The sequence below is a fragment of the Vavraia culicis genome (assembly GCF_000192795.1).
Source record: "Vavraia culicis subsp. floridensis unplaced genomic scaffold supercont1.4, whole genome shotgun sequence".
NCBI classification, from domain to species: domain Eukaryota; kingdom Fungi; phylum Microsporidia; family Pleistophoridae; genus Vavraia; species Vavraia culicis.
The window spans coordinates 36306-61748 of record NW_007360607.1 but is presented as its reverse complement, the minus strand read 5'-3'; the positions used below and the strand labels follow the sequence as shown (position 1 = coordinate 61748).

Here is a 25443-nt window from a genome sequence, read left to right as displayed (position 1 = left end):
ACGCTTTTAAACATGGTTGAGAATGCCCTATTTCGATGTCGGCATGAAGGGACAATGATTTTAGCCGAAGAACGGACGCGAAATCGATTTAAATTCATGTGGTCATTGGTGCTTATAACATTTTCACGGTGATAGAACGTGTTAAGCCACTATTTGTACTCAAGAATTTCATTCGTACAGTGTGAACACCTTTTATTGCACTTTGAAAATCGATCCTGAATGAATGCGCAGTCGCACAGATACGTGTTTTACTTGGTATTCCATTCTTTCAAACACTTATCACTACGTTTACACGTGTTGCAAGCCTTGTCGAGCCATTTTTGAAGAAATTCGCCTGTTTATCTCCTGGCTCGTCCGTAAGAGTAAAAGTAGCGGTTGAGCGGCACAGTTAATGGTGCTTCAACACACAAAGATGAACAACTGGTGCAGTGCGCTACTGTACCGTGCCCAACCGGGCGTACTAACCCCTTGTAACCCGGAGTGACAAGAACGGCCAAGCTTTCAACCTATATCAGCTCCTTCACCAAATCATCGTTGATGAGCTTCGTTGTCAGCACCGTAAAGCCCTTCAGATCGTCAACTTCTTTCTGGCATGCACCGCCCATGAACAGCACCACGTTCTCGCCATCTCCATCGGTGCCCTCATCCACATCAAAGCAGTAAAACTGCCTGTCCCTGTTCACCGCAGCCTTACACAAATCAGGTATATAAATGTGTCCGTCCTGGTTGATGCTCACCATCCTATCAATCATATCGAAGATTATAACAATTTTTTCACCAAACGTGTACACCATCTCCCTCTTGATCATGGGCATCTCAATTTTCAGCAGCGATGTCAGGAGGTAGAAGTTGAGCAGCGTGTTCAGCTTGTTGATCTTGTCGTTTTTGGTGAGCAGAATGCTGATCATCTGCTTCTCTGTGATGCAATTATCTATTTTTGTGTTGGTTGGCGTGAGCAGGTCCACCGTGCGGTCGAATATGAGCAGATTGTTGATGCGGTGCTTTCCTTTCTTCGGAGCTGCCTTTGCTTGCTGCAACAGCAGCATGCCTAGCTGCTTGCTCACGGCGCCCTTGCAGTATATCTTGTTGAAACGGACACGCCTGAAGAACGTGGCCAGCTCGGTAAGGATAAACATGTCGCCCTCGATAAACAAGTCCTTGAGTGTGTTCCGTTCCATCGACCATAGATCGTTTGTCATCCTCATGAAATACCAGTGCAGCGAAACACCTCGTAGGTTTAAATTGCACACCGTCAGGAAGAAAACGATGCTGTCCTTTTCTGCACACGATATCAGGTGCTCGTCTGTAGCGTGTACCAGGCAGGGAAAGCTGTTGTTTATGTCTTGAATTTCAAGGATTTGCACGTTTGTTAAATTCTTTGTCAGAAAATCTTTGCGAGTGCTGAGTATTAAATTGTAATTTTCGAGTGTTTTGATCGCATTTGCTGCCAAAGAAGAGAGATAATCGTTTAGCATCGTGTTGAAGAGCGTTCTTCTCTTAACTCTGCATCTGAAACACAGCGTGTCTGATCTGTGACAGGCGTGCGTAGGGATTGCATCCGCGATGCTGTTCATATACAATCTAGCAGAAAAAAGATGCCCGTGCAAATTTCGTTTCCTGCCGATTCTCCATGTTTTTTCGCAACAATGTTCCTTTGTTAGCGTCTCCAAGAGAAAAACGATGGTGCAAAAAAATGGAAATGACGTGTCTGAACGCTTTTCACAGTGAAAAGGTGAGTTGCTGTTCTCAACCAAAAACAACCCTGGTGAACACCTCTGCCAAGGACCACAGTTTATTCAGAATAAGCGACAAGGCGCGCTAATTTTTACGTTTCGCCACCTCAACCGGCTACATCGTGCTATGGCTATGGATGAATGCCGTCAAATACAGAAAAGTACTATCATAGCTCATTACATTTGCTGAGGACGAAGATTTGTTTGTTGCTCACAGGGCAAACGGCAACCCAAATATGATTGTCTGAATTTGTGTTGTTCATCGGATTTCCCTTTTTTCTGAATTTGCCGTTGGCGTGAGGAGATAAGTAAACGTACCTTTAGCAAAACACAATTTTTCTGTGCTTGTGTTGCCACTCGTAGTTCTTGTTCAATGCTTCACCGTTTTATCCCTACGACCATTTCTGGCGCCGAGCAAACATCCATCGATCACCTGGAAAGCTGCTATCACCATTCAAACAGCATGTGCTACGTGTCATAAGAAGCAGTGCAGGCGTTCTGCCGCCAATGAAACAGTCTCTGTACCGAATATCATTTATTTGATAAAAACTCCAACAAAATGAACACAAACAAGAAAAATAACAATAAAGCTGAAGTATCCCATCCTTGCCAGCTCATAAAGCATCCACATGAACAGAATGTGCTGGCCCACAAAATTGGTGCCTTTCAAGTACTCCCTTCTATAGTCCGTATAGAAGTTCAGGTTTAAATTGTTATACCTGCAAAAAAACGCGTGCTTGATCCAATCCACAAGGATTTTGAAGAGCAGAACGACAACTATCGGCAGAATAAACTTGGTGAACGTCAGTTTCTCAGACTCTACGCACACAGAAAGGAATGCCACGATCAGAAATAGCAACAGATTAAATCTTTTGGTTCCGTCATGGTCCACCAGAGAGAAAAGCATCTTCTTATCCCCCTTTTTCGTCACATTGCCTTTCAACTCCAGGAACTGGTTGGAGATGACCAGCGAGTACAAAACACTTGACGATGAGTTGAGCGAAAGCTGAATGATGAGATACTGAAAGTACAGAATCAGTGTGTGCATCGCTGTTGAAACCACAAAAAGTGCGGCTAGAACGATCAGCAACGCAAAATTGGCGATCAAAGATTGCGAATTGCCCGGCGGTGCACCGACTTGATCTTCAAGGCTTATACCGCTCTCTTGATCTGTCTCTGATTCTCTTTTATTTGCTTTGACATGTCCATGAACCGTGTTTACGCCGTCAACTCCATTGTTTGTTACGCCATTCTCATTTTCATTCCTGTACAAATTACTACCAGGGCACAAGCTGCTCTTGTCAGGACAAACGCTCTCATCCTCCAAAACCGTATGATCTTGTTCCCGCTTTCTCTTCATCCTCTCCTCAATTGCCCTGGCAATGTCATCCACCAGTGTGCCTATCAGCTTCTCGGCAAGCTCCAGCACATTGAACAGAACATAAAGCCGTACAAGAGACTGCGCCTTCAGAGAATGGTACATGCGTGAGCAATTCAAAGACCGTAGAAACGTGAAAGCTATCAGAATTGTGAGCACTTTCAGCTTGTCAAGGATACCGCTTGCTGACCATCTAAAAAAGCAGGGCACAATTGCCATGTAGGTACGAATGAATGATACCAAAGTCGTTCTCAGGTCATACAAAAGTGTTATTTCCAAATAGAACGGTGTCTGTGCGTAAATTACCAAATTGTCCATTTTTGCCTGCTCTTTTCAGAGGAACGGTAAATTTTTAATTTTTGAACTCGGTTGTAAACGGCTGGGGAGTGATTTATGACCTATTTGGCACGATTTTATGGACCGGTCCAACCGTGGTAGTTTCATTGACGCCCACGCCAATGATGCCTTTCATACTGCGATACTTGATAAATTAACAAAATAAATTAACAAATGTGCCAGAAAATCGAAAAAAAAGTGCCGATCGCATCGTTTGTGTCAGTGCATTGATAGCAGTACTGCACAAGTCGTGTTGTTGTACAAGGAGATGGATAGATGTACCGTTAGTGGAGAAATACGTTCTTTCTCTCCCCTGACAGTGACGAGGTAGACCAGAACGAGGACGTGTCAGACCCTTAAAATATTTTGATCGACTGACGGTATGAGGAACAGTTGAGCACTTCAAACAAGAAGTGTTGCCTGTTAAAATCACCATCGGCAATACTACGGTACATGCTCGTGCGTGAGGAGTAAGAAATGACCTATAAAGCTGTGTGAGCAGCATTGCTTCATTTTTAAGTCCTTTGTGGTGAACCGTAGCTATGAATCTGTGCAGACTAAATATTTTCATAGGCATTGAGGTGTACAAATGGGGCGTGTCGTAAATCGTGCACTGATGGTTTACCTTGTAATTATTTTACAGTTATTGGCACGAATATGCTTTGATAACTCCAAATGTTTTGTGTACGCCTGTTCTCTCTCATTTCCACAAAACGAGTTTTCTAATTGCAATACGACACGTTTGCGTTGTGCGTAGGCCCTCAGATACTTGTGAAGAACGGAAAGCGAATAATTTGCGAGGGACAGTGCGAACACCTAACCATTATTTTTTTGCTGCTCCCCTTACCCATGCATTTTGAGGATGAGACAGAATTCTTTGGGTTTGTGCCCTGTAGTTTCCTGCAGGAGCTGTGCTCCAGCCTCGAAGAAACGATCACACACACGATCAACAACGCAGGTCTTTCGGCAACCTCAAAAAAGCAGCTTTGTAGCTACGTGCTTTCTGAGTTTAGGAAGAACTTCTTGATCTTTGAGAACTTTAGCCTCCAACAAATTTTCACGTTTCCGAAAGATTTTTCCTACGAGAGAAAGATAACCGATCTGGTCGTTGAGGACGATATTGACGCAATGATGGACGAACTGATGAAGCTCAAGGACGAGCAGGAATTTTACAAGAACGAGGCTCGGCGGTACAAAAAGATGATAGCGAACAAAGAGGCAGAAATTGCGCAGATGACCTGTTTTTTAGAAAATGTTGAGGTGAATGACCTTTTATCCAACTCCGAGTTCCTCAAAAAGCTGTTTGTGGAGACGAAGAAAGCGGTCGGTGGAAAGGCGTACACAATCTCAGGGAAGTTGAGCACCAAATTCAACGAGCTGATGGAGAACAAAGACATAAAAAGTGAGACGAAGAAGAAAGAGATAAATGAGCTGTATAATATTGGGACATTGGAGGACATCAAGGCATTCAGAGACAGCGTGCTTGCACGCTACGGTTGATCAACAGGATTTTATAAGTAAAACGTGACAGTTCTCCTCATAATTATGAACCATGCATATTGTGGCACAAAGAGGGCGTGACAATACGGTGCAGGGGCTGTTGCCCTTCCCTGGTGCAGAAAAATAAGTTTTGGTGCGCGGTTCTGTACACACCACCTAAACTGCTCGTTATGCTTGCGCGTCACTGCAGCCGTGCTGCGTTACGCAGTCCCCTTCTCGGACACACTTCGACAAAAAATAGTGGAACGTATTTCGTGCTGTAAAACAATTCGCTGCGTATCAATGCCAGATACGCCACGAAAACAACCAAGCTTATCCGAATATCTTCTATTTAGATTTACTTATGTGATAGCACTCCCCCTCGCTGACAATAACTATCACTTGAGCAGATCAGAAAGGAACATAATCTCGTCGCTACTGCTGCTGTTATTATCCTCGCCAGTTTTCGATTTTTTGTTTGGTAACACCGCGCTAAAGCTGTCACTCAGTTCAATCTCATCACCATTTCTCCTAACAGGCGCTTCATGATCAAGGCTTCGTTCTCCCATGAACTCATTAAATAATTTGTTCCGTAGCACCTTGTCCTGCTCGTCTATGTATATAATGCTGTTGTACTTGTTTTTCAGCTTCTTTTCTTTGTTCTTCTCGTTGTCAAGGTTTATTCGTTCCAATATGTCCTTATTCCGCAGCTTTTTGTAGATCCGATCGTACAGGTACCTATTTATGTTTTGCGGTTCATTCACATGCGGTTGCCTTTCGTGTATCTCTTTGGGCAGATTATCGTTGTATTCATCTCCGAAGTCAGCTACGTATTTGAAATCCTCCTTGTCAAACGGATTCTCATTGATATTTGATGGCACAGCATTCCTGTCTCGTCTGTGTGAACTGTCCTCTGAACCATGTGAGCCCTTTTTCTTGTGATTGTGGCCATTCTTGTGATGTTTTGATTTCCTGTGCTTCTTTTGCTTTGCTTTATTTGTGTGTGCAGCATCATTAGCTCCGTCATCGGAGTCCCAGTTTTTCTGGTACATCCTCGGCGCATATGAAGGGTCCAACAAACTGTTATCGGTCACATCCACGTCTGGCGAAGGCTCATGAGTATCGTACAAACCGTGGTTTTCATCCATTGCAGTTTTTTTCTTACCATTGTTTGGTCTATCCGTTCCATTCTCCTTGTTTGTGCCCGATCCACGATTTTTCTCATTCTGTGCCTTAATTATCGATTTAGCCTGTGCAGGGTCGACACTCTTCACAATCTTGTACTTCGATATCTCCTCCTTGTCGTTCACTCGCTCGTTCTCTTTGCTCACTTTCACTTGTGAGCCCGGGGGGGAGTAGACCGGTGGATAGTAATTTCCGTAGTATCCGTACCTGTTATCGTAAGGATAGTAGGTACGCGGGTCTGCATACCCGTAATATGCGTAATAATTTGAGTAATCTGGTGGATAGGCGGAGTATACCGGAATGGGCTCTTGCTTGGGCGTAGATTTAGCATCCGGCTTCTTGATGTTGACCGTGGACGAGATGGGTGTGCTAATTTCTACAGTTGGCTTCTTGCCCTCCGGCTGCTTCACAGTAGTTGCCGTTGTTCCTGGCATGCTCTCTACACGTATTTCCTTGGTGACGGTTTGTGTCGGTGGCGGTGGTGCCGCAACAGTTACCGTGACGGTGTGCACCGAGCTCACGGTTGCAGGCGGTTGTGCCACCGTAACGGTCTGTACCGAGCTCACGGTTGCAGGCGGTTGTGCCACCGTAACGGTCCACACCGAGCTCACGGTTGCAGGCGGTTGCGCCACCGTAACGGTCTGCACCACCGGCCTGTTAATCACTATAGGAGGCTGCGAAACGGTAACTTTTTGCACAGCGGGTCTGTCTATTAGTAGCGGAGGTTGAGTGACCGTCATCTTAGGCCTCGCTATCACGGCTCTGGGTGGTATTGTTGGAGATGCCGGCCTCTTGGCGACGGGTATAGGTGTTGGTACAGGGACAGACGGTGCAACAGCAGGCACGGTGGCATTTCTCATCACAGGTGGTGCCTTTTCAGGCAAAATCTTGGCGGCTGGAACCGAACTTGTAACGTTCTTTGAGTGGTAAACGACTTGACTTGGCTTTACGCTTGCTGAAACGGCGACAGCTGGTGTTGCCATCGAAGGATTGACTGTTACGGTCTTGTAGTACGTGGAAACAATAACATCACCTGGCGGAGGATTGACCGGTACTTCGCTCGGTTTTACAATGCCAGGTTGAGCAACCACGCCCCTTACACCCACCACACAGTTCTTGTTGTTCCTCACGTCCACGCCACGCACGCAATAACTCGCATCACTGAGCGTATTTGGTGCGGGGTAGTATTTGGCGAGCAACATATTTTTCTGGCACTCTGCATCGCACACAGGTATAATTTTTATCATTTCTGCCGCCACGAAGGCTAACAGGTGGTATAAAACGTACATTTACTATCGTAGACACGGTAAATTGCTTAAAAATCCTTTATTTGTAAAACAAGTGTTTTATTGGATGTGATGGTTTTGTTTTGTAATGAAATCAGGAATATGGCACAGGCTGCCATAGAACACCTTTTTATCGCTGTGTCGACGTTTTGATCATGGAACATCTTATTTCAGCATTCACCACTCCACAGGTGATGCTGGGGCCAAACGATAGTATCGAGTCTCAGATTTCAATCCCACATATGATAAGACCTAACAGCAGACACGGTACCAGAAGATCAGCACGATGTGTTTTCACATGAATCGTTGTTATGAAGTGAATGCTGGTGGAACAAGCACGGTGGTTGATAATGGCCTAAGAATCAGTTGGTATCGACCGTTTCGCACGGAAAGAATGGCGATGGAAGGAACGTCTCTCCCGCTTTGAAAAGCGGTGAAAACCGTACCTTCTCGTGGGTGCGTTTGTTTGCTTTTCTGGTGTGTTCAACACTCTGGGCGTGTAGCTGCCACTACCTTGACACGCTGCTGGTTAAGATGTATTGCCAAGGTGCAGACACTTGGCCCAACTAGCAGGTAAGCTGCTGCACTTAGCCAAGGAGAACGTGTTATTTAAGTTTGATAGATGGGAGAAACGGTTTATGAGCTGTTGTTCACTTTTAGGCATGGAGCCTTTGGTTTTCTGAGCGAACAGCACACAGGGAGTGTGAGTGACACGTGCAGTTGGTGCAAAAGCACAATCTTGCCATTTCACGGTAATCATAGCAAATTGCAACACAGTCAAGCAATCAGATTATTGATCATGATATTTAATGAAAAGGATCAAAAATGCAATATAAAGTAGGCCGTTGTCCTTTACCTTTCTCAATATGGAACTAAAAAGTATAAACAAACGTAAAATATGATAATCTTATTAAACAATCACATGTTTTAATGTCTCTTACACTCCTAGTATTGAAATGCAAATGCCATAAGACGAGTGCGTACACTTACGTTACATGGCAGGGCCTTTCACACCCCCTTGTAATAGCGATGCTAGTTCTCCAAGTCACCTGCAGTTTAATACAAGATTTGTTCGTGAGAGGAACGGAGCCTCTTGGTAATCAGGTGAAAATGCGCTCTAATACAAGTACTGTAGAATGAATGGCTGCCATTTTCCTGTCACTTCATTCGTTTAACGCGGCCATGTTGCAACAAATCGCTTTTTCCTCTTAAATGAATGCCAAGAAAGGACGGTAAAAAGTTACCACAAATTGATGTGCACATGGGCCACTGGCAGCTTTTAACTTGAAATGATTGATCTAATGCGCATTATGTTAGCATTCATACAGGTCGTTGGCACTAGCGGCACATAATAGAAGAAGTTCTATGAAGAGGGTAGCAAAGGAAGGACCTCAACCATTGTGAACAGCCTGGAAGGGCGCACAAATGTTATCTGATAGACAAATCAGCTCTGTGCTTACGGTAAAACAACAGAACCAATTATATGTGCCAAATTAATCCTACACATGGTTTAATACCGTGTGCTGATGCGATCAAATTATTTACACGTATTGTCCAACAAACATTCTGATGAAAAGTGCGTATATGTGGTGTACACGATTGTAGGCATGTTTTTGTTGCCTTGGCCAGGAGAGCTTTTCTTGGTTGGACAGCTGTAGGTTCATATCCGCTATCGAACACCAATTTTATTGATATGCACGTCTTTAGCAAACGCCTACCACTCCACACACGTATCTCATCATTTGTATCTCATGTTTGGGGCGGAATGGCGTTGCAATACGAGTTAGCGGCTGGGAACCTGTACAAAATGCTTTTACCCTCCGAAACGCAATTAGACCCTTAAAAACGCGATTTTTGAGAACGCCTCAGCAATGTTGGAGTGTGTCACATGTCGGAGTGTGTCAAATGCATCTGTTAGCCGTACTAGCGAATGTTTAAGGTGCCCAAGGTGTTGTTAAATGCTTTAGCTACGCTTTATCAATTGGTACCGTTGCGTACGTACGGTTTAAAAAACTGTTTACAACTTACCGCGTGTCAACCCGTATATATGCACATATCTCTTTGCCATTCATATAAATTGCATTTGCTCACCTCCTCTTCTCGTTTAATGCGTCTCGTGCCATTCATATAAATTGCATTTGCTCACCTCCTCTTCTCGTTTAATGCGTCTCGTGCCATTCATATAAATTGCATTTGCTCACCTCCTCTTCTCGTTTAATGCGTCCCGCGCCATTCATATGGGCTCCTAGGCCTCGATACGGCTCGTTTGTATCGCAAACAAATTTTTGTGCCATTTTTGCTGCCCCTGATGAGCACAAAAACACAAACCAAAGATGATGAGGAGCTGTTTGCGCTGAAGGTATACGAAAAGTACAAGAATAAACAGTACGAGTTAGAAATACTATGTAGAGAGGAGCAGCAGTGCATTAAGGACATAAACATACTGAAGAGCGAGTTGCTGCGTGCAAAGGAAGAAATAAAGCGTGTGAAAAGCGTGCCTTTGATAATGGGCCAGTTTCTGGAGGCAATTGACAAGCAGACCGCAATTGTTGGCAGTACCACAGGCAGTAACTCGGTTGTGAAGATCCTGAGCACGGTCGACAAAGAACTCTTAAAGCCTAACACCACCGTGGCGCTGCACAGGCACTCATCGGCCATTGTTGATGTTTTGCCACCTGATGCCGACTCTAGCATACCTGTGATGATGGAGGCACAGCGGCCCACCGTTACCTACGATGATGTGGGCGGTCTTGAAACCCAAAAACAGGAGATAATAGAGACGGTTGAATTGCCTCTCAAACAGTTTGAACTGTACAAGCAGATAGGAATAGATCCTCCACGGGGAGTGCTCTTGTACGGACCACCTGGAACCGGGAAGACAATGTTGGTGAAGGCGGTGGCGAACAAGACAAAAGCAACGTTCATACAGGTGAACGGCTCGGAGTTTGTGCAGAAGTACCTCGGAGAAGGCCCAAGAATGGTGAGAGATGTGTTCAGGCTTGCAAGGGAGCAGGCTCCCTCGATAGTGTTCATCGATGAGGTCGATTCAATCGCGACCAAGCGGTTTGATGCAGCCACGAGCGCAGATCGAGAGGTGCAGAGAGTACTTTTGGAGCTTCTGAATCAGATGGATGGCTTTGAGGTGACGGTCAATGTGAAGGTCATTATGGCGACCAATCGTGCAGACATTCTGGATCCAGCACTGCTTAGGCCCGGTCGCCTAGATAGGAAAATCGAGTTTCCGATGCCTGACAAGAGACAGAAACGGCTTGTTCTGAACGCAATCACCAACAAGATGAACCTATCTGATGAGGTTGATCTTGAAAGCTTTGTTAACAGGCCTGACCGCCTGTCATGTGCTGATTTGAACAGCATATGCCAGGAGGCAGGGATGCTTGCGATACGGAACGGCAGGTACGTCATTCTACAGAAGGACTTTGAGGAGGCGTACTCCAAGGTTGCTGATCGAAAGGTTTCTGGTCCGTTGCTTTACAACTGAGTGTGTTAAATAAAGAGCCTTATGTCCATCGTGTGCAGACGGCGGGTCATCTTGTTCTGTATCTCATTCACTGCGGTAAACATGCTCCCAATCATCCAGGATAAACAATATATTTCATTTGGACGTGAGGAATGCATTGCTCGTATCGTAGTGTCAACACATATTTAGATGTAATCAGATAAATTATATCATAGCAATACTAGCTGTGCTATTTCTGCCTGTAAATTGAGCAGCACCAGGTAATCCATTGAACGCAGCTCATTCTTCTCTTAAGACCATCATTTTATATTTTTCTTATCAATTACGTGCGCTATGCCCTCTCGATAGATCAATTTTTACACATTAAATTTATTTATCTCCTCGTGAACAGCACCTGAACAAACACAAAAAAATAGTTTTGCGCCAAAAATTGTGCTAGTTCACGTATTCTACAGGGCATCTTCAATGCCCCTCATATTCCCTGTTTCGATCAACAATTATTTTGATCTTCTCGGTGGTTACCTGTGCAAGGATGTAAATAGCAGTGTTTTTGGTTACAACAAATTTAAAAGAAGTTTGCGCACTCAAATTGGGGGTTTAATTGAGAGATTTGCACTTTGAGACGAAGAATGGTGCACTTTGCTCTTCTCACCTAAAGTAACGCAATTAAAACATTTTTTGTCGTTGTTCACATTTCCATCGTATTTTGCCCCGCCATTCCTACAATTCGGATATTTGTAAAGTTATAGATTAAGTAAAAAACACCGTACATAGCGTATTTCATCATTGCACAGGGAGAGTACAGTGCATCTGCTCCGTTCGTTGGCTATGCTCATACAATCGCTGTTTCCCTTCAAGTTTGAAAGGAGAACCTGATAGCCAAAACACTGCGGTGTCATATACTCCAAACCAAGTATTCCACAGAATATTAACAATTTGGCGCATATGTGTGCGCTAACCTTCAAAACGCCACCATCAGGATGTGTCCTCGAGGCAAAACACTTTATAGGTCCTGTTTCATGAAACACGGCCTTAATAACACTTTCATAGGAAAATACCCGAACATTCCCAAAGAACTCGTTGATTACACAGCATCAGGTTGGTGCCGTTTTAATCGCTACTTTCTGATAGTGTACTATCAATAATTCACTTGGTAAGATTTTAATGTATAAAGAGCCTGTGCTGCACGCTTTTCCATTTTATCAATTTTAATTATTTATATGATAATTTATTTTTGTTCGTGCTGTGCGATCATTGCAGGAGACGATTACTGCCTAGGAAGTATTTTAATGTGTTAAACTTAACCTTACGTTTTTTGCACACATAAAACAACCAACTCCGGTATACTTCACATATTGTACCACTACTTTGGCCCATTGAAGGATCTCTGGCCCTGAACACCTATCGGCACGCAACTGCAAGCGCTACTTTTCGGTGTTTTGATCCTTTACACGTTTTGTTACAGGTCGTAAAATAAATTAAAAATTTAAATAAAAAAAACTAAAGGAAGGGCAAAGTAAAACAATGGGCAGTGTTATAACAGCATTTACAAACTTATTTAATACAAAGACACCGTACTCCATCTGTATGATAGGATTGGATGCGGCCGGGAAAACCACAATTCTATACCAGATGAAGCTCAAGAGCACGGTTCCTACTGTTCCCACAATTGGTTTCAACATTGAGAAGTTCCAGGTCAACAACGTGGAGTTTTCGTGCTGGGACATCGGTGGACAGGACAAGATACGGCCTGTGTGGTGTAAGTATGTCGATACGAGTGATGGGATGGTGTTCGTTACGGATATTTTTGATGAGGAACGGTGGGTTGAGGCTGGTGAAGCGTTGAAGAGCATCCTTGATAACTACAAAAACAAGCCGGTACTTATTCTGGCGAACAAGGCAGATGATCCCAACGATCCTGAGCTCGAAAATAGAAAGGAGAGGATGTTGAAGACATTTAACATTGAGAGCGTGTGTGATTTCTGGGAGTGCAGGACCGTGTCAGGAATCGTGTCTGCAACTGATAATAACCCGTTGGTCAGGCTGTTGCCGGCATTTGAGTGGATGGTAGACTCGTTAGAGAAGACCCATAGCATGAGAAAGAGGCGCCAAGACCTATAATTTTCAAGTAAATACGGATGGAGTAAACGTTCACTTTATTATTTCTGTGCACAGATCGGGGTATCGTTCGCTTATCAGAGCAACTGTTAAAAAAATGGTTGCTGCTGTGCCGCAGATCCTCATTTCAGTACAAATTCACAAACTGCGTGGTTGCAATTTTTCATCTTTAGGACGTTCCGCACGCGTATTTTTGATCGGTACCTTGGGCTAATGCTGTAGGGTTGCTGATCGCTTCCGTGGTCCGTGTAATATCGCGGATAGTGCAGGGTTGCTGATCGCTTCCGTGGTCCGTGTAATATCGCGGATAGTGCAGGGTTGCCGGTCGCTTCCGTGGTCCGTGTAATATCGCGGATAGTGCAGGGTTGCCGGTCGCTTCCGTGGTCCGTGTAATATCTCAGGAACAACCCGGCACAGTGCGGTGCCAACGTAATTTTTAGTTGGTATTGTTACGCTAGAAAAGTTGTACCGCTGTTACAGGTGCGTGTTAAATGCAATAAACGACCTGCTCAGGTGTTGGATGTGGTTAGCGATTCGTATCACAGCAACGGTGCCATGGCACGTTCTGTACCACCATATGATCACTCCGTAGAGCTGCAAGAATAGAAAAGGACAAAACACTCTCAATGCACGGTTTAACCGTACGTTTCACAACGATTATACCACGACCTTCCCGGCAATACCGTGGTAAAAATTCTTTTGAATGGCCAACTGCCATGTCCTGCATCCTTTACTTTACTTGAAAGAGTAAATCTGCAAAATGTTAACGCAGATGCACGGCCGGCAACGATGACATGGAAAGTGCGGTCCAACAATGTCTGCACGATTGAATACCACGCTATAAGCAACCACACCCGTGTTGTAAAACGAAACAGGCGTGTCTCCTGCACCCAATCACACTGACCCGTGCAGTATTTTTTTTTGATTAGCCCGTTAGAGAAGGCGATGTGCCCAATCATCGAATGAAGGTGTTTTTGAAGAGATGGATTAGCGCAACTCAGTGGTAAAAATATTCCTGCCGTGCATAACCATGAATTGCGCGCTCAAACAGCAGTTAAAGACAGCTAAACGCTTTACTCTGCCAGAATATGACAAGGTTACATTTGTGTTGCTGCTACGTGATTGTTCCGTGGAAACTTTGCTAAAAACACTTTTCACAATAAAACGGGTAAAGGGAGGAAATTAACAAATCAGAAGATACGAAACGCGTCACTCAGGCACCGTAATCAGATATATTTATTATTAATGAGAACAAACGCGGTATCTTTACGGTTTAATACGCCATGATATTTTCGTTATGTTGAACACTGCTCAATGTTTATTTTTTAGAATTGCTACATTTGATTAACACGTACTCATTTGATCATTCCTATTGCTAGCGGAGATTGAATCAACGCCGAGAAACAATTCCTGATCAATAAAAATGCCATTTTGATTGTTTTAACTGGTTTAGCAGTTGTAACTCGATTCGGTACGTACTCATCGCTCGCTTCTTAGCGGCCGGGTCAATTTCATAGGTGCTATCACAGCAAAACGCTGATATTTTACAAGACCATAGACCAACACGCCATGCACTCCCATTACCTTATTCGGTCGTATCGTTTTCATCAAAAGTACGTTTATTCGTCCGTACACTGCTTTGTATCTGCAAAAAATTACCATATTTATCACCCTGCTCAGATTTTACCATGGATAAAATTTTGATTATCTTCGGAGCATCAGGAAATTTGTGCAGAACAAAAATTTTGCCTTCTATCCTGAAAGAGAGGCTTTACGAAGGGTGCGAAATTATTTTGTACTCGCGAAACATAGACTGCGATTTTTTGCAGGCATTGGCGAAAGAGAATGATGAAAAGAACATAAAAGTTGTGCAGGGAGAGTACACAGATGTGGAAAAAATAACAAAAATGGTAGATAACAAGAAATTGGCGCTCTTCTATTTGTGTATACCTTCGCACAGGCACCATTCCATCGTTCAATGCCTGAACGGCCTGGACAGAGAGGTGGTCGTTGCTCTGGAGAAGCCGTTTTTCACATGTTTGAAAGAGGTGGAGGATGCGCAGCATTTTAAGAATGTGAAGTTCAGGTTTATCGACCATTATCTGCTTAAACCGCTTATTTTGGCGTTCCCGCGTTTTGAGCACAGGGTTAAGCCGCTATTAGAAAATGTGACCGGTGTTGAACTCTTTTCACTAGAAAGCACGTTGGCCGGCGATCGCGTAGCATTCGACAAGGACGGTATCTTCAAGGACATGGTATTCACACACCTGTTCAGCGTGTACGAGCATATTTTTGGGAACGGCTCCCTGAAGGACCTCACATTCAAAGACCTGCACCTGAAAGGACAGTACAATGATTACGAGTTCAAGGGATCGCACACCGAAACGTTCTCATTCTCTGTCTTTGAGCACAAAAACGGATACAACGTCCTTTTCATCGCGGGCAAAGGGCTGAAGAACAAGGAAACCACCGTAAAAGTGCTGAGCACAGACAACAACGTAACATTTGACATCTACCCCGGCAAAAACGTTGTATCACAGGACAGCGTGCTTGTAGATACCACGATGGTTGAGAAGTACGTCAAAGACACGTATGTTCATGATGATTATGACCTTGTTCTGTGTTCTCTGGTGGCAGGTAAAGAATTCAACACAGTGCCCGTTGATAGAATCAAAGAGATGTACCGACTCCTGGAGGAGGTCAACACGGCACGTACATCCCTTTTTTTCTACGAAAAGGGAACTGAGCTACCGGAGCAAGTCTATAGTTTCCTATAGCCTGGTCATTAAATCCTAATTTGAAACGTTTGCTACTGCAGTTTTATCTGTCGATACAATTCTCTGTTTGTGTTTTTAACGTGATATTTCCATTTTCTGTTCTCGAATCAAATCCAAGGTACCAAAATTTTTATTCGATTTTTATCGCTTTGGATGACACAGGAACGATCAGAGCGGCAGCCTAGAAAACAAAGATGGCTGAATCCATTCCCGTGAAAGAATTGGAAGGTAAAACCACGCGTCTAACATTTTGGGTGCGCTAATGGTGTATGAGATGTATTTTGCTTATCTGAATGAGCTATTCCCATTTTGTGGGAATGAGGTGTTCGTCTCATCGCCATGGTGTGGGCACAATTCATGAGCAAAACATTTTTACGTATTGTGAGCGGTAATCGAACTGAGCATCAACAACATGTTAACGCGTGGCATGTCACCGAAGATGCAAGAACAAGAAGTCGGATGGATCATGGCAGATTCCTCATTTTTACCTAAAATTGTGCTCACGAATACTCCTGCCGTCATGAACGTACGATATCGCACAGAAAAGATAAAACGAGTATAATTCTGTTCAAGTACCACGTAAACGCTCTTCTGTGAGCAACAAAAGCATTTCTAACGAAAATGCACCATGTACAATATTTTCGCCTTTTGTGTATCTAATCGTACGAATTTGCTTTTTTATACAAAAGTCTGTTTAAGTCTGTTTATTACAACCGCACAACAACGTACAAATTTGCTTTTTTCGTTCATCGCCCCTCAAGAACACTCGCCATCCACAACAAATTGTTCATACCACTCGATAAAATTTACGCCATCGTGTCACACGATAAAAGCTATAAAATTTTTATTTTTGGTATTTTATTATATGTGACCATTTTTCCATGCAATATAAACAGAGCCAAAAATGGTAATAATGACTATTTCGAGTGAAGCAGCGGTAGCTGCGCTAATAGCTGTGTCAAGCGAGTTAAACGCACAAACAACGGTGTTGAAGAAACCATGGACTGCATTGCGACCAAGCACTGTGTGCAAGGGTGTTTAAATGCCCGTGCAAAAAAATTATTAAATAAAACACCAAATGCGTTAAATTCGATTCTTTGTGCTAAGTCGGTGAATATGCCATTAAAATCACAAAAGGAGATAATTGCCGGATTTTATTTGTTAAGCAAACAGAAAGAAAAACCATGGTGCCGGCAAGAAACACATTTTGTACCAATACAGATCGTGTCTACGCAAAAGTGTACAGGTTGGAAATGTGTACGTGCCGGATGAAATAAATAAATGAAATTTTTAGCTATAGAAGGGCAAAAATTTGGAACAACATGCTCGGTAATTTGAAAGAAAAGATTTTTTCGTACGGAATATTCGGCACACCATGTAGTGAGCTAAATGAGGAAGAATTGTTCACACTGCTCAACGAGCAGTGGGTAGAATTCGTTACTGGCGAGCAGATCGCCGAACTGCACTCGTCATTTACAACACTAGCGCTCGATTCTAAGCAGAAAGAAATATTGAAATACTTTGAAGAGAGGCGGATGACCGGTGCTAAGAAGATCGATTATGGGCGTTGCGAGTTATACGGTCCTATGAACGAGTTAGCGAACAGATATGCTGCTGTAAACAGCTTAAATTCGATTGACGGCCGGCTGAACTACGGATGCACGGCTGAATACGATGCCGTGGATAAAGAAGCATATGCGATCGGTCTGCAGCTGTCCTGCGAAGACAAATACATTCTACGCCTGCTTCTTGGAAACCTGTACGTCAGGATGAATACAGTTGCCTGGAAGGAGTACTTGACCAACGGAAGCTTCAACTTCACGTCCAAAGAATATTATTACGTGTTTGACATGCTTATAAGAATGAACGAGTACGTATCGGTGGCCAATTTGAGAGCCACGCTGAACATCGAGCCAAAGAAAATGTTCTATATCATCAAAAAGCTGGCGTGCCTCGGTTATATCGACAAAACCGTGGAGGACAACAAAATTGTGGTCAGAATACGCAGAGATGCGCATGGAGACGTTGTTAAGGGACAGCAAAAGGAAAAAAGACGCAGCATCAACTCGGAGGATACCACTACCGATATGAGCACCACCAACTCATTCGAGGAAAAGCACATCGGGATGGACATTCTGATCGGTGTTCCGTTGATAACACAGCTAAAGAATTTCATTGAAGGCAGCAGAACGGGAGTATGCTCCAAGGACATCCAGGACAGGTTTGGTATCAAACTGAAGATCGGGCTCAAGCTGCTCAACAAAATCACCGACAAGATGGAGGGGAGTATAAAAACAGTTGAAGAGTTCGAAGGCAAAATAAAACGGACGAAATTTTATAATGTGAACGAGCTCAGCAAATTGAAAGAACGCAAACGACAGCGGATGATTGCGCGTGAACAGGGCGCGAACGAGGAGGGAATAACGATGGAAGATAGGATAAATGCAATTGAACAGATTCTGGACGTAAAAAAGGCGTTTGTCCTGGACAAAGAGGTGTTTAAGGACTTTAAATCGATCCTGGGGTGCAGGTACACCCTGGACAGACGAACTGTCATCAATGCAGCCATAAAGGGCGGGTTCAACGTTTACAAGCTGCACGATGACGCGCAGGGTGCCAAGTTTGTCATTGCGCACAAGGATGTTCAGCAGGATGACCCCCTGGTGCTCAACTATTACTCACCAAAAAGGACAGCAGTCAGTCTGACACCCTTTCAGGCACAGATCCACAAATTCTTCGTTACAAACAGCAGGTTCACCGAAATTGACAACGGATTCGAGCCGAGTATGAACAGGCGCGTTAAAGCGCTGTATCTTTTTATTGAACGTGTTAAAGACAACGAATTTTACTTTGATTGTGATCTTTTACGGTTCATGAGCTTGGGTCTGTTCTTCAAGCTGGTGTCGTTCAAACGATACAAATTTTTGGCCGAACTGGTTGAAATTATAAAGACGAGACGAAGTGCACAGCACGACAGCTGTGATAAAACAATGCATAGAACAGCCAAAAAGGTGTCAAACGGCGGAATATATGCAGAAGAGAATGATGATCGTGTGAGCACCGGCGTGGAAGCACCGCTTGGAGAGCGCAACGGATGCGAGTATGGATATAATGAATCGCCGGAGAAAGAGAACATTCACAAGGGCAATGCTGCCGGTAGTAGCATTGCAGTTGCGAGAACTATCGATTTTCTAGGTGGTGCTCCCGACCAGGAAACGGTGCACATATTAAATTTACCGATGGAAGAGATTTTTAACATGGAGTTCTGCACGGATTACATGAAACTACTCAGAATGAAGTACGAGATCAAAGCTTTTTTGCCATATCTGGTACTTATGAACGATTTGAAGGTCATCCACCTAGAACACGACGAAAACACGGTTAAGGTAACGAAGAAAAGCGCAACACCGGAATTCTGGATGCATGTAAATCAGGAGACAAACGCTGATGTTCATCTTGATATCAGCGAACGCGAAGAGTTCTTCGAAAAATGCAAGATGATCGAGGAGAAAAGGTTTTACAGGGAGTGCCTGTTCGTTATTAACCGTGATTACGATGCGGAGAGAGCGAAGATACTTAGTGCACGGCTGACAGCACTAAAAAAGCAGGTACCGTCCGTCTGTGACAGCAACTTAAGCAAGGTGCCGTTTCTTCCGCAGATTCTTTACGAACAGTATGTGGATGTGAAAAAGGATTTGGTGCTGAAAGGACAGATCAACATAAAAAAGTACAATTTCACGGATCTGGAGACAATTCTAAAGTTTATGAGGGATAAAAGAATAATCTGTGAATACAAGGCATGCGCAAGCACAATTGAGCTCACAAGCACTTTCAAGAAGAAGGTTAGCACCAAAATGGACAACATTGCACTGCCCGACATGCCTGAACACCTGAAAGAGCGCAAAGACGAAATGCACATCTACCATACGAAGTATTTACACCTCGCATACTACGTTCTCGTCCGAGCAGGATCGCTTGATGTCGATCGGTTGAGTGAAAAAATGGCGGTGCTGGAGGCTTTCGAGCTCTTGAAGCTCGTTAAGCACTTTGATACGTTGTTTAACACAAAAGTCATCAACGAAAAAACCATCGTGTCCATTGGTGAGGGCGATAAGGTGCGTTTAAAGTTTTTGTGACAGGCACTTGAAACGGGCATGGTTGAATTAAAAGTTGTGAATTGTGATAATTTCGTTCGCATTCAGATGATCATATGCTGTCGAGTGGTTCAAAGACCTTCAATTGATTTTTACTTCACCACGTCGTAATTAGATGTGTTATCTAAAATATTGAGTAATGCGGTACGAAAGGATAAATAGATATGTTTAACGCGTTGGAAGTGCGTCTATCCATCTCCTCATACCAGAACAAATTTTTAATGGCAATGTTGAGAAGGGTTTACCAATTAATATGAGGGGAAAGGAAAATTAATGGATTTTTAAGTATTTTTTGTTTCATTCAAACAAAAAAGTTTAAATGGTTGGTTTGCGGCAGATTCTAATAAACTGAATTAAATAGACGAGCGGTTGAGGTTGTAAACATGCTACACTATCAACACATGGCATTAATGGTTTTATTAGTGGTTACCATAATTGTTCTGCACCTATGGCTATTCTTGAGTGCAGCTGTCTGTTACGTGCACAAATGTAAATTGCTGACGTGTAAGGAAATACATAAATTGATTTGATGCCAATATGAAGAAAATTTTACACACTGTGATTGAGCGCATCTCTCCTTATTAATGGATGGTTTTATTCATCTATAGCTCTGTTTGTGAAAAGTCCTTTGTTTAACGCCTTCCATAGTTTTTATTCGACTGGCATCATTGCTGAAAATTAAGCTGTGATAAACCAATGAAATACTGCATGCGAGAGAAAATGAGGAAACGTTGAAAAAATATTTTGTAATCAAAGTTTGTCTTTCTGTGTTATATACAAAAGCACTTTGTCAAATGGGCATACCCGCAAAGAATTCGATCCGATCAAGCATTGTGCAGAACAATCATTAAGAGGCGAAGTATAAAATAATGATGTTTGAGCACAGGCTCATACAGTAATGGTTGCTATGAGTATGACAGTTATTTTTGCTTTAGGATTTTGAACCGGAGATGCACGAATAATAAGAGTGATTGATAACCGTGCTGATTTGATCCGTGGATGGCGTATGGTATCTTACATCCATGCTGGTTTTTGTATAGCTCGAGCGTAGAAGGAAAGGTTCTACATTATCCTCAGAAATCATCAGATATCGGTGTTCTAGTCGTTGCTTGATCATGAACGAAATAAATGAGGCATCAATAACGGCGAACTCGTGCAATATAATCTTTGGGATTGTAAAGCGATGCACATGCGTGGTGAAGATCGGCTCGATAAATAAATTTACTACCAGCTAATCGAACCATAAAACTTGAATAGCTCGTTTCAGCATAACAAATAGGAGAGAGGTTGACCAGAGAAGCCGATTTGTGTTAATCGATCGCTCTATTGGTTTGCATGGGCACAAAAATGCTGTGCGCAAGAATATGAAACTACCGAATGAGAAAATTTGTGATCATGGACCCGGTTCTGTCCCGGAATGCGAATGAAGTATTTCTTGCACTGTGCAAAACAATGCCACAGGACTATGTGCTGGTTTTTTCTATACCGCCTGGAAAGAAGAACAGCTGGATGAGCGCGCTGAAGGATAAGATAGGTCTGCCAGACCAGTTTGTGCACAAAATTGTGTTCGTTGACGAAGGGCATCTTGAGTGCATACGGACAGGGAACTCTGAGAACGATGTGTTCTATTTTTCCAACATAGAAAGTAATTTGAGGCAGATAGAGAGAATCAAGGAGATGAAAGGAACAATTTTGATCAAACTGCCTTTTGCAGTAAATAACGACTATCTTAGCATCGTACACATACTCAAAAACATTCCTAATGATGTACGATTCATCGATTTTTACAATATGAAGTGTGTGAGGAGCATCATCAACGATTTTTTCAGGAAAGACAAATTCTACAACTTTTTGCTGTCCAGGGAGTACATCGAAGCGATAATAATACAAGACCTAAGCACAGAGCGGAGAACAAAATATGGCATAGTGTTCGAAATCATGCAGCATTTCTTTATCAACAATCTCATCAGTGTGACAAAGGACAACTCGGATGTTACCAAGGATGTATGTCCGCACTACGTGCAGAGGATGGAGCGACTGAAACTGCTACGCAACCTGCGCACCATCAAGAGTACGTGGTTCAGGTGCTACGTCTACCACCGCATATACGATGAATTCGTGCGCACATCCGATCGTGTGCTTCTCAGAGATACTTATACGTACCTGAGCATGCAAATCTACAACACACGGTGGTTCGGAGTGAGAATAACGTTCAATGCCGGACGAGGTTTCAGACGAGTTGTTGACCGCACAGTGATCAAATTTACGAAACTCGCATTTAAAAGGCTTTTTGCGCGCTACTACTACAGAGAAATTTACAACGAGGAGCGGGAGGAAATACGCTACATCAGTCTAATTTTTCAAGACTTTCCGGAGCCACGGGTGTACCTAAAAATTGAGTTCCGCCGCTCCATCCGACGGCTTATTATCATGAATGAGGATGATATCAGGGACTGGTTGAAGAAGCAGCGAAATGGCATGAGCGGACACGAATACTTTTTCCACTGTTTCTTCAACAAACAGGATGTATCGTACGTGCGATTGGAGGAAGTTGAGGAGATTTATCGTATATTCTGGTTCTTTTACAACAAGCTATATGGATACGGCGTGTATGCAGAGAATGCTAAAGCACCTAACTTGCTGTACCAGCTGGCCAACGATAACTTTAAAGATTGATAGTGCTGGTTAGAGCACGAAATACCGATTTTTCATCCAAGAGGCGCATGCTACATTGAGTAAAACGAAGAGCGCCGTACCTGCGATATGTGAGCATAAACCTGATGTTTTATTGTTTTAAGTGCATGGTAATTCACGTGAAGTAAAATTTGTTCTTCACTGCAAAGAACCGACATCATTTAACGTATAGAACATCCCGGCGAGGAATTGTGTTGCGTGTCCTCGTGAATAAACCCTGGGTTCTAACAAAAATGTTCTTTTAGAACGATACGTGTGTATTCCTGTGGTGACAACTGCAACCAATCATCTTTATTTGCTATCACTCATGTAATTGTGCAGTACGTAGGAGTGCCGTTTAAGCACAGGGCTCAGTGTTAACCGATCGGTGCTTGTCTTGTGCTGTTGGTCAGCTATTCCGCAAGAATACGAGCAAGAACTGAAAAGCACAGGGCTCAGTGTTAACCGATCGGTGCTTGTCCTGTGCTGTTGGTCAGCTATTCCGCAAGAATACGAGCAAGAACTGAAAAGCACAGGGCTCAGATAAAAATACGTTAGTCGATGACAACAACGCAACGAGTGCGGTGTCTTCTCCCCGCGTGACGAAAGAAATTGCAGAAGACTGAAAAGCATGTTGTTCAGTGCTGTGGTATGTGAAGATAAATAAAATATTTTAACGTAAAAGAAAACCGCAGTTACAATGGCATAGGCTAGCGGGATACAAAGGGTTAGTACGTGTGTGTTGGGAAGGACAGCCGTAATAGCTCCCTTTTACTAGCAAATCGTGCAATGTACACAATAGGGCCGCTGTCACCAGCACATACCGCATTACTATTCTGTTACACGGGCGTTAACGTCTTTTGCTCTCGAATTGTTTACCCTGACCGCTCCAGCTTTCTCTAAAAAGTGTTTCGTAATTTTCATTAACTTTTTTTCGTTCTTTCTGTTGATAGACCGTGGGACCTTCATTTCATCAAAGCCGTAGAAAAAGATGATCTTCTTCTCCCTGGACATCTCAAATTGGCATGCGTTCACAAGCACATTGGCGGCCTCTTCTATGCTGTTCAGAAATGGATACGATACCTTGTTTATGAACAGGTCCAACAGAGAATTCTCTTTGAACAACGCAGTGTTAACGATTCCTGGATGTACAACAACCGTTTGCGTGTTCCTTGAGATGTACTTGGCGAGTAAAAACACACATAACTTGCTTTCGCAGTACTTTCTGAACGAGAAAAAGGACGTGCTGTATGGATCGAACGTGTCAACCGAGAGCATTACACATGAAGATGTGAGAACTACGCGGGCATTCTTCAAATTGCCTCGTAAGTTGTTGTACAGGATGTAATGGGCCAGGTAATTTACCTTGAAATTCATGTCTATTCCATCCGTTTTGGTGGTAATTATACCAGCATTCATGACCAAAAGATCGACCGTTCTGCTCAACCTGAACTGCTTTACCTCATTCAAATTGTTCAAATCCAATTCATAGCGCACAACATTACTGCGGCTTATATTGCTTCTTCCAAGCACCACCACTTCATAACCCTTCAGGACAAGCAAATCCACCAATTCCCTGCCGATTCCTCTCGTTCCACCGGTGATAATACAAAACTTGTTTTTTACCTTCTTAGGTTTTACGCTTCTCATCCTGTAGAAGTGCACAACATTGAAAAGGTACGATAAAGCCGTTATTATGATTAGTTTTGCTATGAATGGCACGTATTTTATCTGCGATACACGGTAAATGAGTCTTTTGATCATTTTTAATGTAACCGTGAGGCAAAAATTTTTTACTGATTTAAAGCAGTTTATTAATTCTGATTCGGTAGGGATTTGCAAAAGAAAAGGAGAAGTAACGAAGAATGGTCTAGATGCACACAAAAGATCATTGGTGGTAAAAAGCGAATAGCTCAACAGGATTATCGGGCGATATTATTGGACGGCTCAAAAATTGTGTGTGAGTTGAAAGACGTACTGATGGTAAAAAGCGAATAGCTCAACAGGATTATCGGGCGATATTATTGGACGGCTCGAAAATTGTGTGTGAGTTGAAAGACGTACTGATGGTAAAAAGCGAAAAGGTTTTTCAGTCCGTAAGAACCACAGAAGCAAGGATTAACCGTTTGTTGCGGAGTGTGATTGCTGCATTGACATACCGAAAAAGCCTTCAGAATTGAACGACCGCATACGTTTCAATGCATCCATCTTGTCTCCCATCACAAGAGGCTTACACCCTTGCACTGTACATCCTACATCGGTGTGATGGTTGTTTTGGCAGAGCGTGTGAGCTGGAACACAAATATATTTTGATGGTACTACGGTACGGTAATAAAAGCACGAAAGGGGATGAGAAGAGATGTTTCTTAGGTGTTGTTGTAGCAAGAAATGAACAAGCGCGTAAATTATCGTTTTATGTGATGAGCTGTTTACCGTGCCGTCGTGTATTTGTAGTGGTGACGCTTATGTAAGTGCCACGTTTGATACGAGAGCTAATCCAAATTTATTACTGCTCGGAAGATTTAATCCAAGAAAATTCGGCTGAACGGAACGCCAAAAGCATGCCATTTGTCATAGATTGAAAAGAACGTATCGCATCGCTAACATGTGGTTAAAACGTACAACTCTGTTATAAGCGGTTAGATCGCATCATACAAATTGTATGATTGCAACTACCATAGTTTTGGTGCGTGCTTGCCAGGTTTAATTACGTTTTGTTGTATAACACACCACATTCCAGATCTTTATATCGGAGAGGCTCCATCTATGGTTAGCATACATCATCCATCCACGGTACATCGGTGGCATTGTTTAGGGTAATTCATCCATGGTGACACGTAGTATGT

General features: G+C 43.2%; 13 protein-coding genes across 13 annotated transcripts; 6 read left to right on the top strand and 7 right to left on the bottom strand.

Annotated features, from left to right (window-relative positions):
• Positions 1 to 506: 506 nt before the first annotated feature.
• VCUG_00360 (uncharacterized protein) lies at positions 507 to 1574 on the bottom strand (the record flags this gene model as incomplete). Its single annotated transcript, XM_008075190.1, has 1 exon — positions 507 to 1574. One exon carries the CDS (start codon positions 1572 to 1574, stop codon positions 507 to 509), a length of 1068 nt encoding a protein of 355 aa, XP_008073381.1.
• A 604-nt stretch (positions 1575 to 2178) lies between these two features.
• On the bottom strand, positions 2179 to 3445 carry VCUG_00359 (uncharacterized protein). The gene has a single exon (XM_008075189.1). It carries the CDS (start codon positions 3427 to 3429, stop codon positions 2269 to 2271), a length of 1161 nt encoding a protein of 386 aa, XP_008073380.1. The 5' UTR covers positions 3430 to 3445; the 3' UTR covers positions 2179 to 2268.
• Positions 3446 to 3455: 10 nt separating this feature from the next.
• On the top strand, positions 3456 to 5522 carry VCUG_00357 (uncharacterized protein). The gene has a single exon (XM_008075187.1). The coding sequence runs from the start codon at positions 4297 to 4299 to the stop codon at positions 4945 to 4947; it is 651 nt and encodes a 216-aa protein (XP_008073378.1). The 5' UTR covers positions 3456 to 4296; the 3' UTR covers positions 4948 to 5522.
• Positions 3602 to 4024, bottom strand: VCUG_00358 (uncharacterized protein; the record flags this gene model as incomplete). The annotated part of the gene is made up of 1 exon (XM_008075188.1): positions 3602 to 4024. One exon carries the CDS (start codon positions 4022 to 4024, stop codon positions 3602 to 3604), a length of 423 nt encoding a protein of 140 aa, XP_008073379.1.
• On the bottom strand, positions 4875 to 7412 carry VCUG_00356 (uncharacterized protein). Its single transcript, XM_008075186.1, has one exon. It carries the CDS (start codon positions 7398 to 7400, stop codon positions 5325 to 5327), a length of 2076 nt encoding a protein of 691 aa, XP_008073377.1. The 5' UTR covers positions 7401 to 7412; the 3' UTR covers positions 4875 to 5324.
• A 2293-nt stretch (positions 7413 to 9705) lies between these two features.
• VCUG_00355 (26S protease regulatory subunit 6B) lies at positions 9706 to 10924 on the top strand (the record flags this gene model as incomplete). Its single annotated transcript, XM_008075185.1, has 1 exon — positions 9706 to 10924. The coding sequence occupies one exon, from the start codon at positions 9706 to 9708 to the stop codon at positions 10894 to 10896; it is 1191 nt and encodes a 396-aa protein (XP_008073376.1). The 3' UTR covers positions 10897 to 10924.
• A 1461-nt stretch (positions 10925 to 12385) lies between these two features.
• On the top strand, positions 12386 to 13030 carry VCUG_00354 (small GTP-binding protein domain). The gene has a single exon (XM_008075184.1). The coding sequence runs from the start codon at positions 12400 to 12402 to the stop codon at positions 12994 to 12996; it is 597 nt and encodes a 198-aa protein (XP_008073375.1). The 5' UTR covers positions 12386 to 12399; the 3' UTR covers positions 12997 to 13030.
• Positions 13031 to 13628: 598 nt separating this feature from the next.
• On the bottom strand, positions 13629 to 13952 carry VCUG_00353 (uncharacterized protein; the record flags this gene model as incomplete). The annotated part of the gene is made up of 1 exon (XM_008075183.1): positions 13629 to 13952. The coding sequence occupies one exon, from the start codon at positions 13950 to 13952 to the stop codon at positions 13629 to 13631; it is 324 nt and encodes a 107-aa protein (XP_008073374.1).
• Positions 13953 to 14680: 728 nt separating this feature from the next.
• VCUG_00352 (uncharacterized protein) lies at positions 14681 to 15788 on the top strand (the record flags this gene model as incomplete). Its single annotated transcript, XM_008075182.1, has 1 exon — positions 14681 to 15788. A coding segment is annotated over one exon (1090 nt), but the record flags the coding sequence as incomplete, so codon positions are not given.
• A 1295-nt stretch (positions 15789 to 17083) lies between these two features.
• On the top strand, positions 17084 to 19953 carry VCUG_00351 (uncharacterized protein). The gene has a single exon (XM_008075181.1). The coding sequence runs from the start codon at positions 17093 to 17095 to the stop codon at positions 19904 to 19906; it is 2814 nt and encodes a 937-aa protein (XP_008073372.1). The 5' UTR covers positions 17084 to 17092; the 3' UTR covers positions 19907 to 19953.
• Positions 19954 to 21301: 1348 nt separating this feature from the next.
• VCUG_00350 (uncharacterized protein) lies at positions 21302 to 22600 on the top strand (the record flags this gene model as incomplete). The annotated part of the gene is made up of 1 exon (XM_008075180.1): positions 21302 to 22600. One exon carries the CDS (start codon positions 21302 to 21304, stop codon positions 22598 to 22600), a length of 1299 nt encoding a protein of 432 aa, XP_008073371.1.
• Positions 22601 to 22900: 300 nt separating this feature from the next.
• VCUG_00349 (uncharacterized protein) lies at positions 22901 to 23230 on the bottom strand (the record flags this gene model as incomplete). The annotated part of the gene is made up of 1 exon (XM_008075179.1): positions 22901 to 23230. One exon carries the CDS (start codon positions 23228 to 23230, stop codon positions 22910 to 22912), a length of 321 nt encoding a protein of 106 aa, XP_008073370.1. The 3' UTR covers positions 22901 to 22909.
• A 198-nt stretch (positions 23231 to 23428) lies between these two features.
• VCUG_00348 (uncharacterized protein) lies at positions 23429 to 24361 on the bottom strand (the record flags this gene model as incomplete). Its single annotated transcript, XM_008075178.1, has 1 exon — positions 23429 to 24361. The coding sequence occupies one exon, from the start codon at positions 24359 to 24361 to the stop codon at positions 23429 to 23431; it is 933 nt and encodes a 310-aa protein (XP_008073369.1).
• Positions 24362 to 25443: the final 1082 nt, after the last annotated feature.

Coding starts and splice junctions, on each gene's coding strand:
- VCUG_00359 (XM_008075189.1), bottom strand. CDS start 3,429: ATGGACAATTTGGTAATTTACGCACAGACACCGTTCTATTTGGAAATA.
- VCUG_00357 (XM_008075187.1), top strand. CDS start 4,297: ATGCATTTTGAGGATGAGACAGAATTCTTTGGGTTTGTGCCCTGTAGT.
- VCUG_00356 (XM_008075186.1), bottom strand. CDS start 7,400: ATGTACGTTTTATACCACCTGTTAGCCTTCGTGGCGGCAGAAATGATA.
- VCUG_00354 (XM_008075184.1), top strand. CDS start 12,400: ATGGGCAGTGTTATAACAGCATTTACAAACTTATTTAATACAAAGACA.
- VCUG_00351 (XM_008075181.1), top strand. CDS start 17,093: ATGCTCGGTAATTTGAAAGAAAAGATTTTTTCGTACGGAATATTCGGC.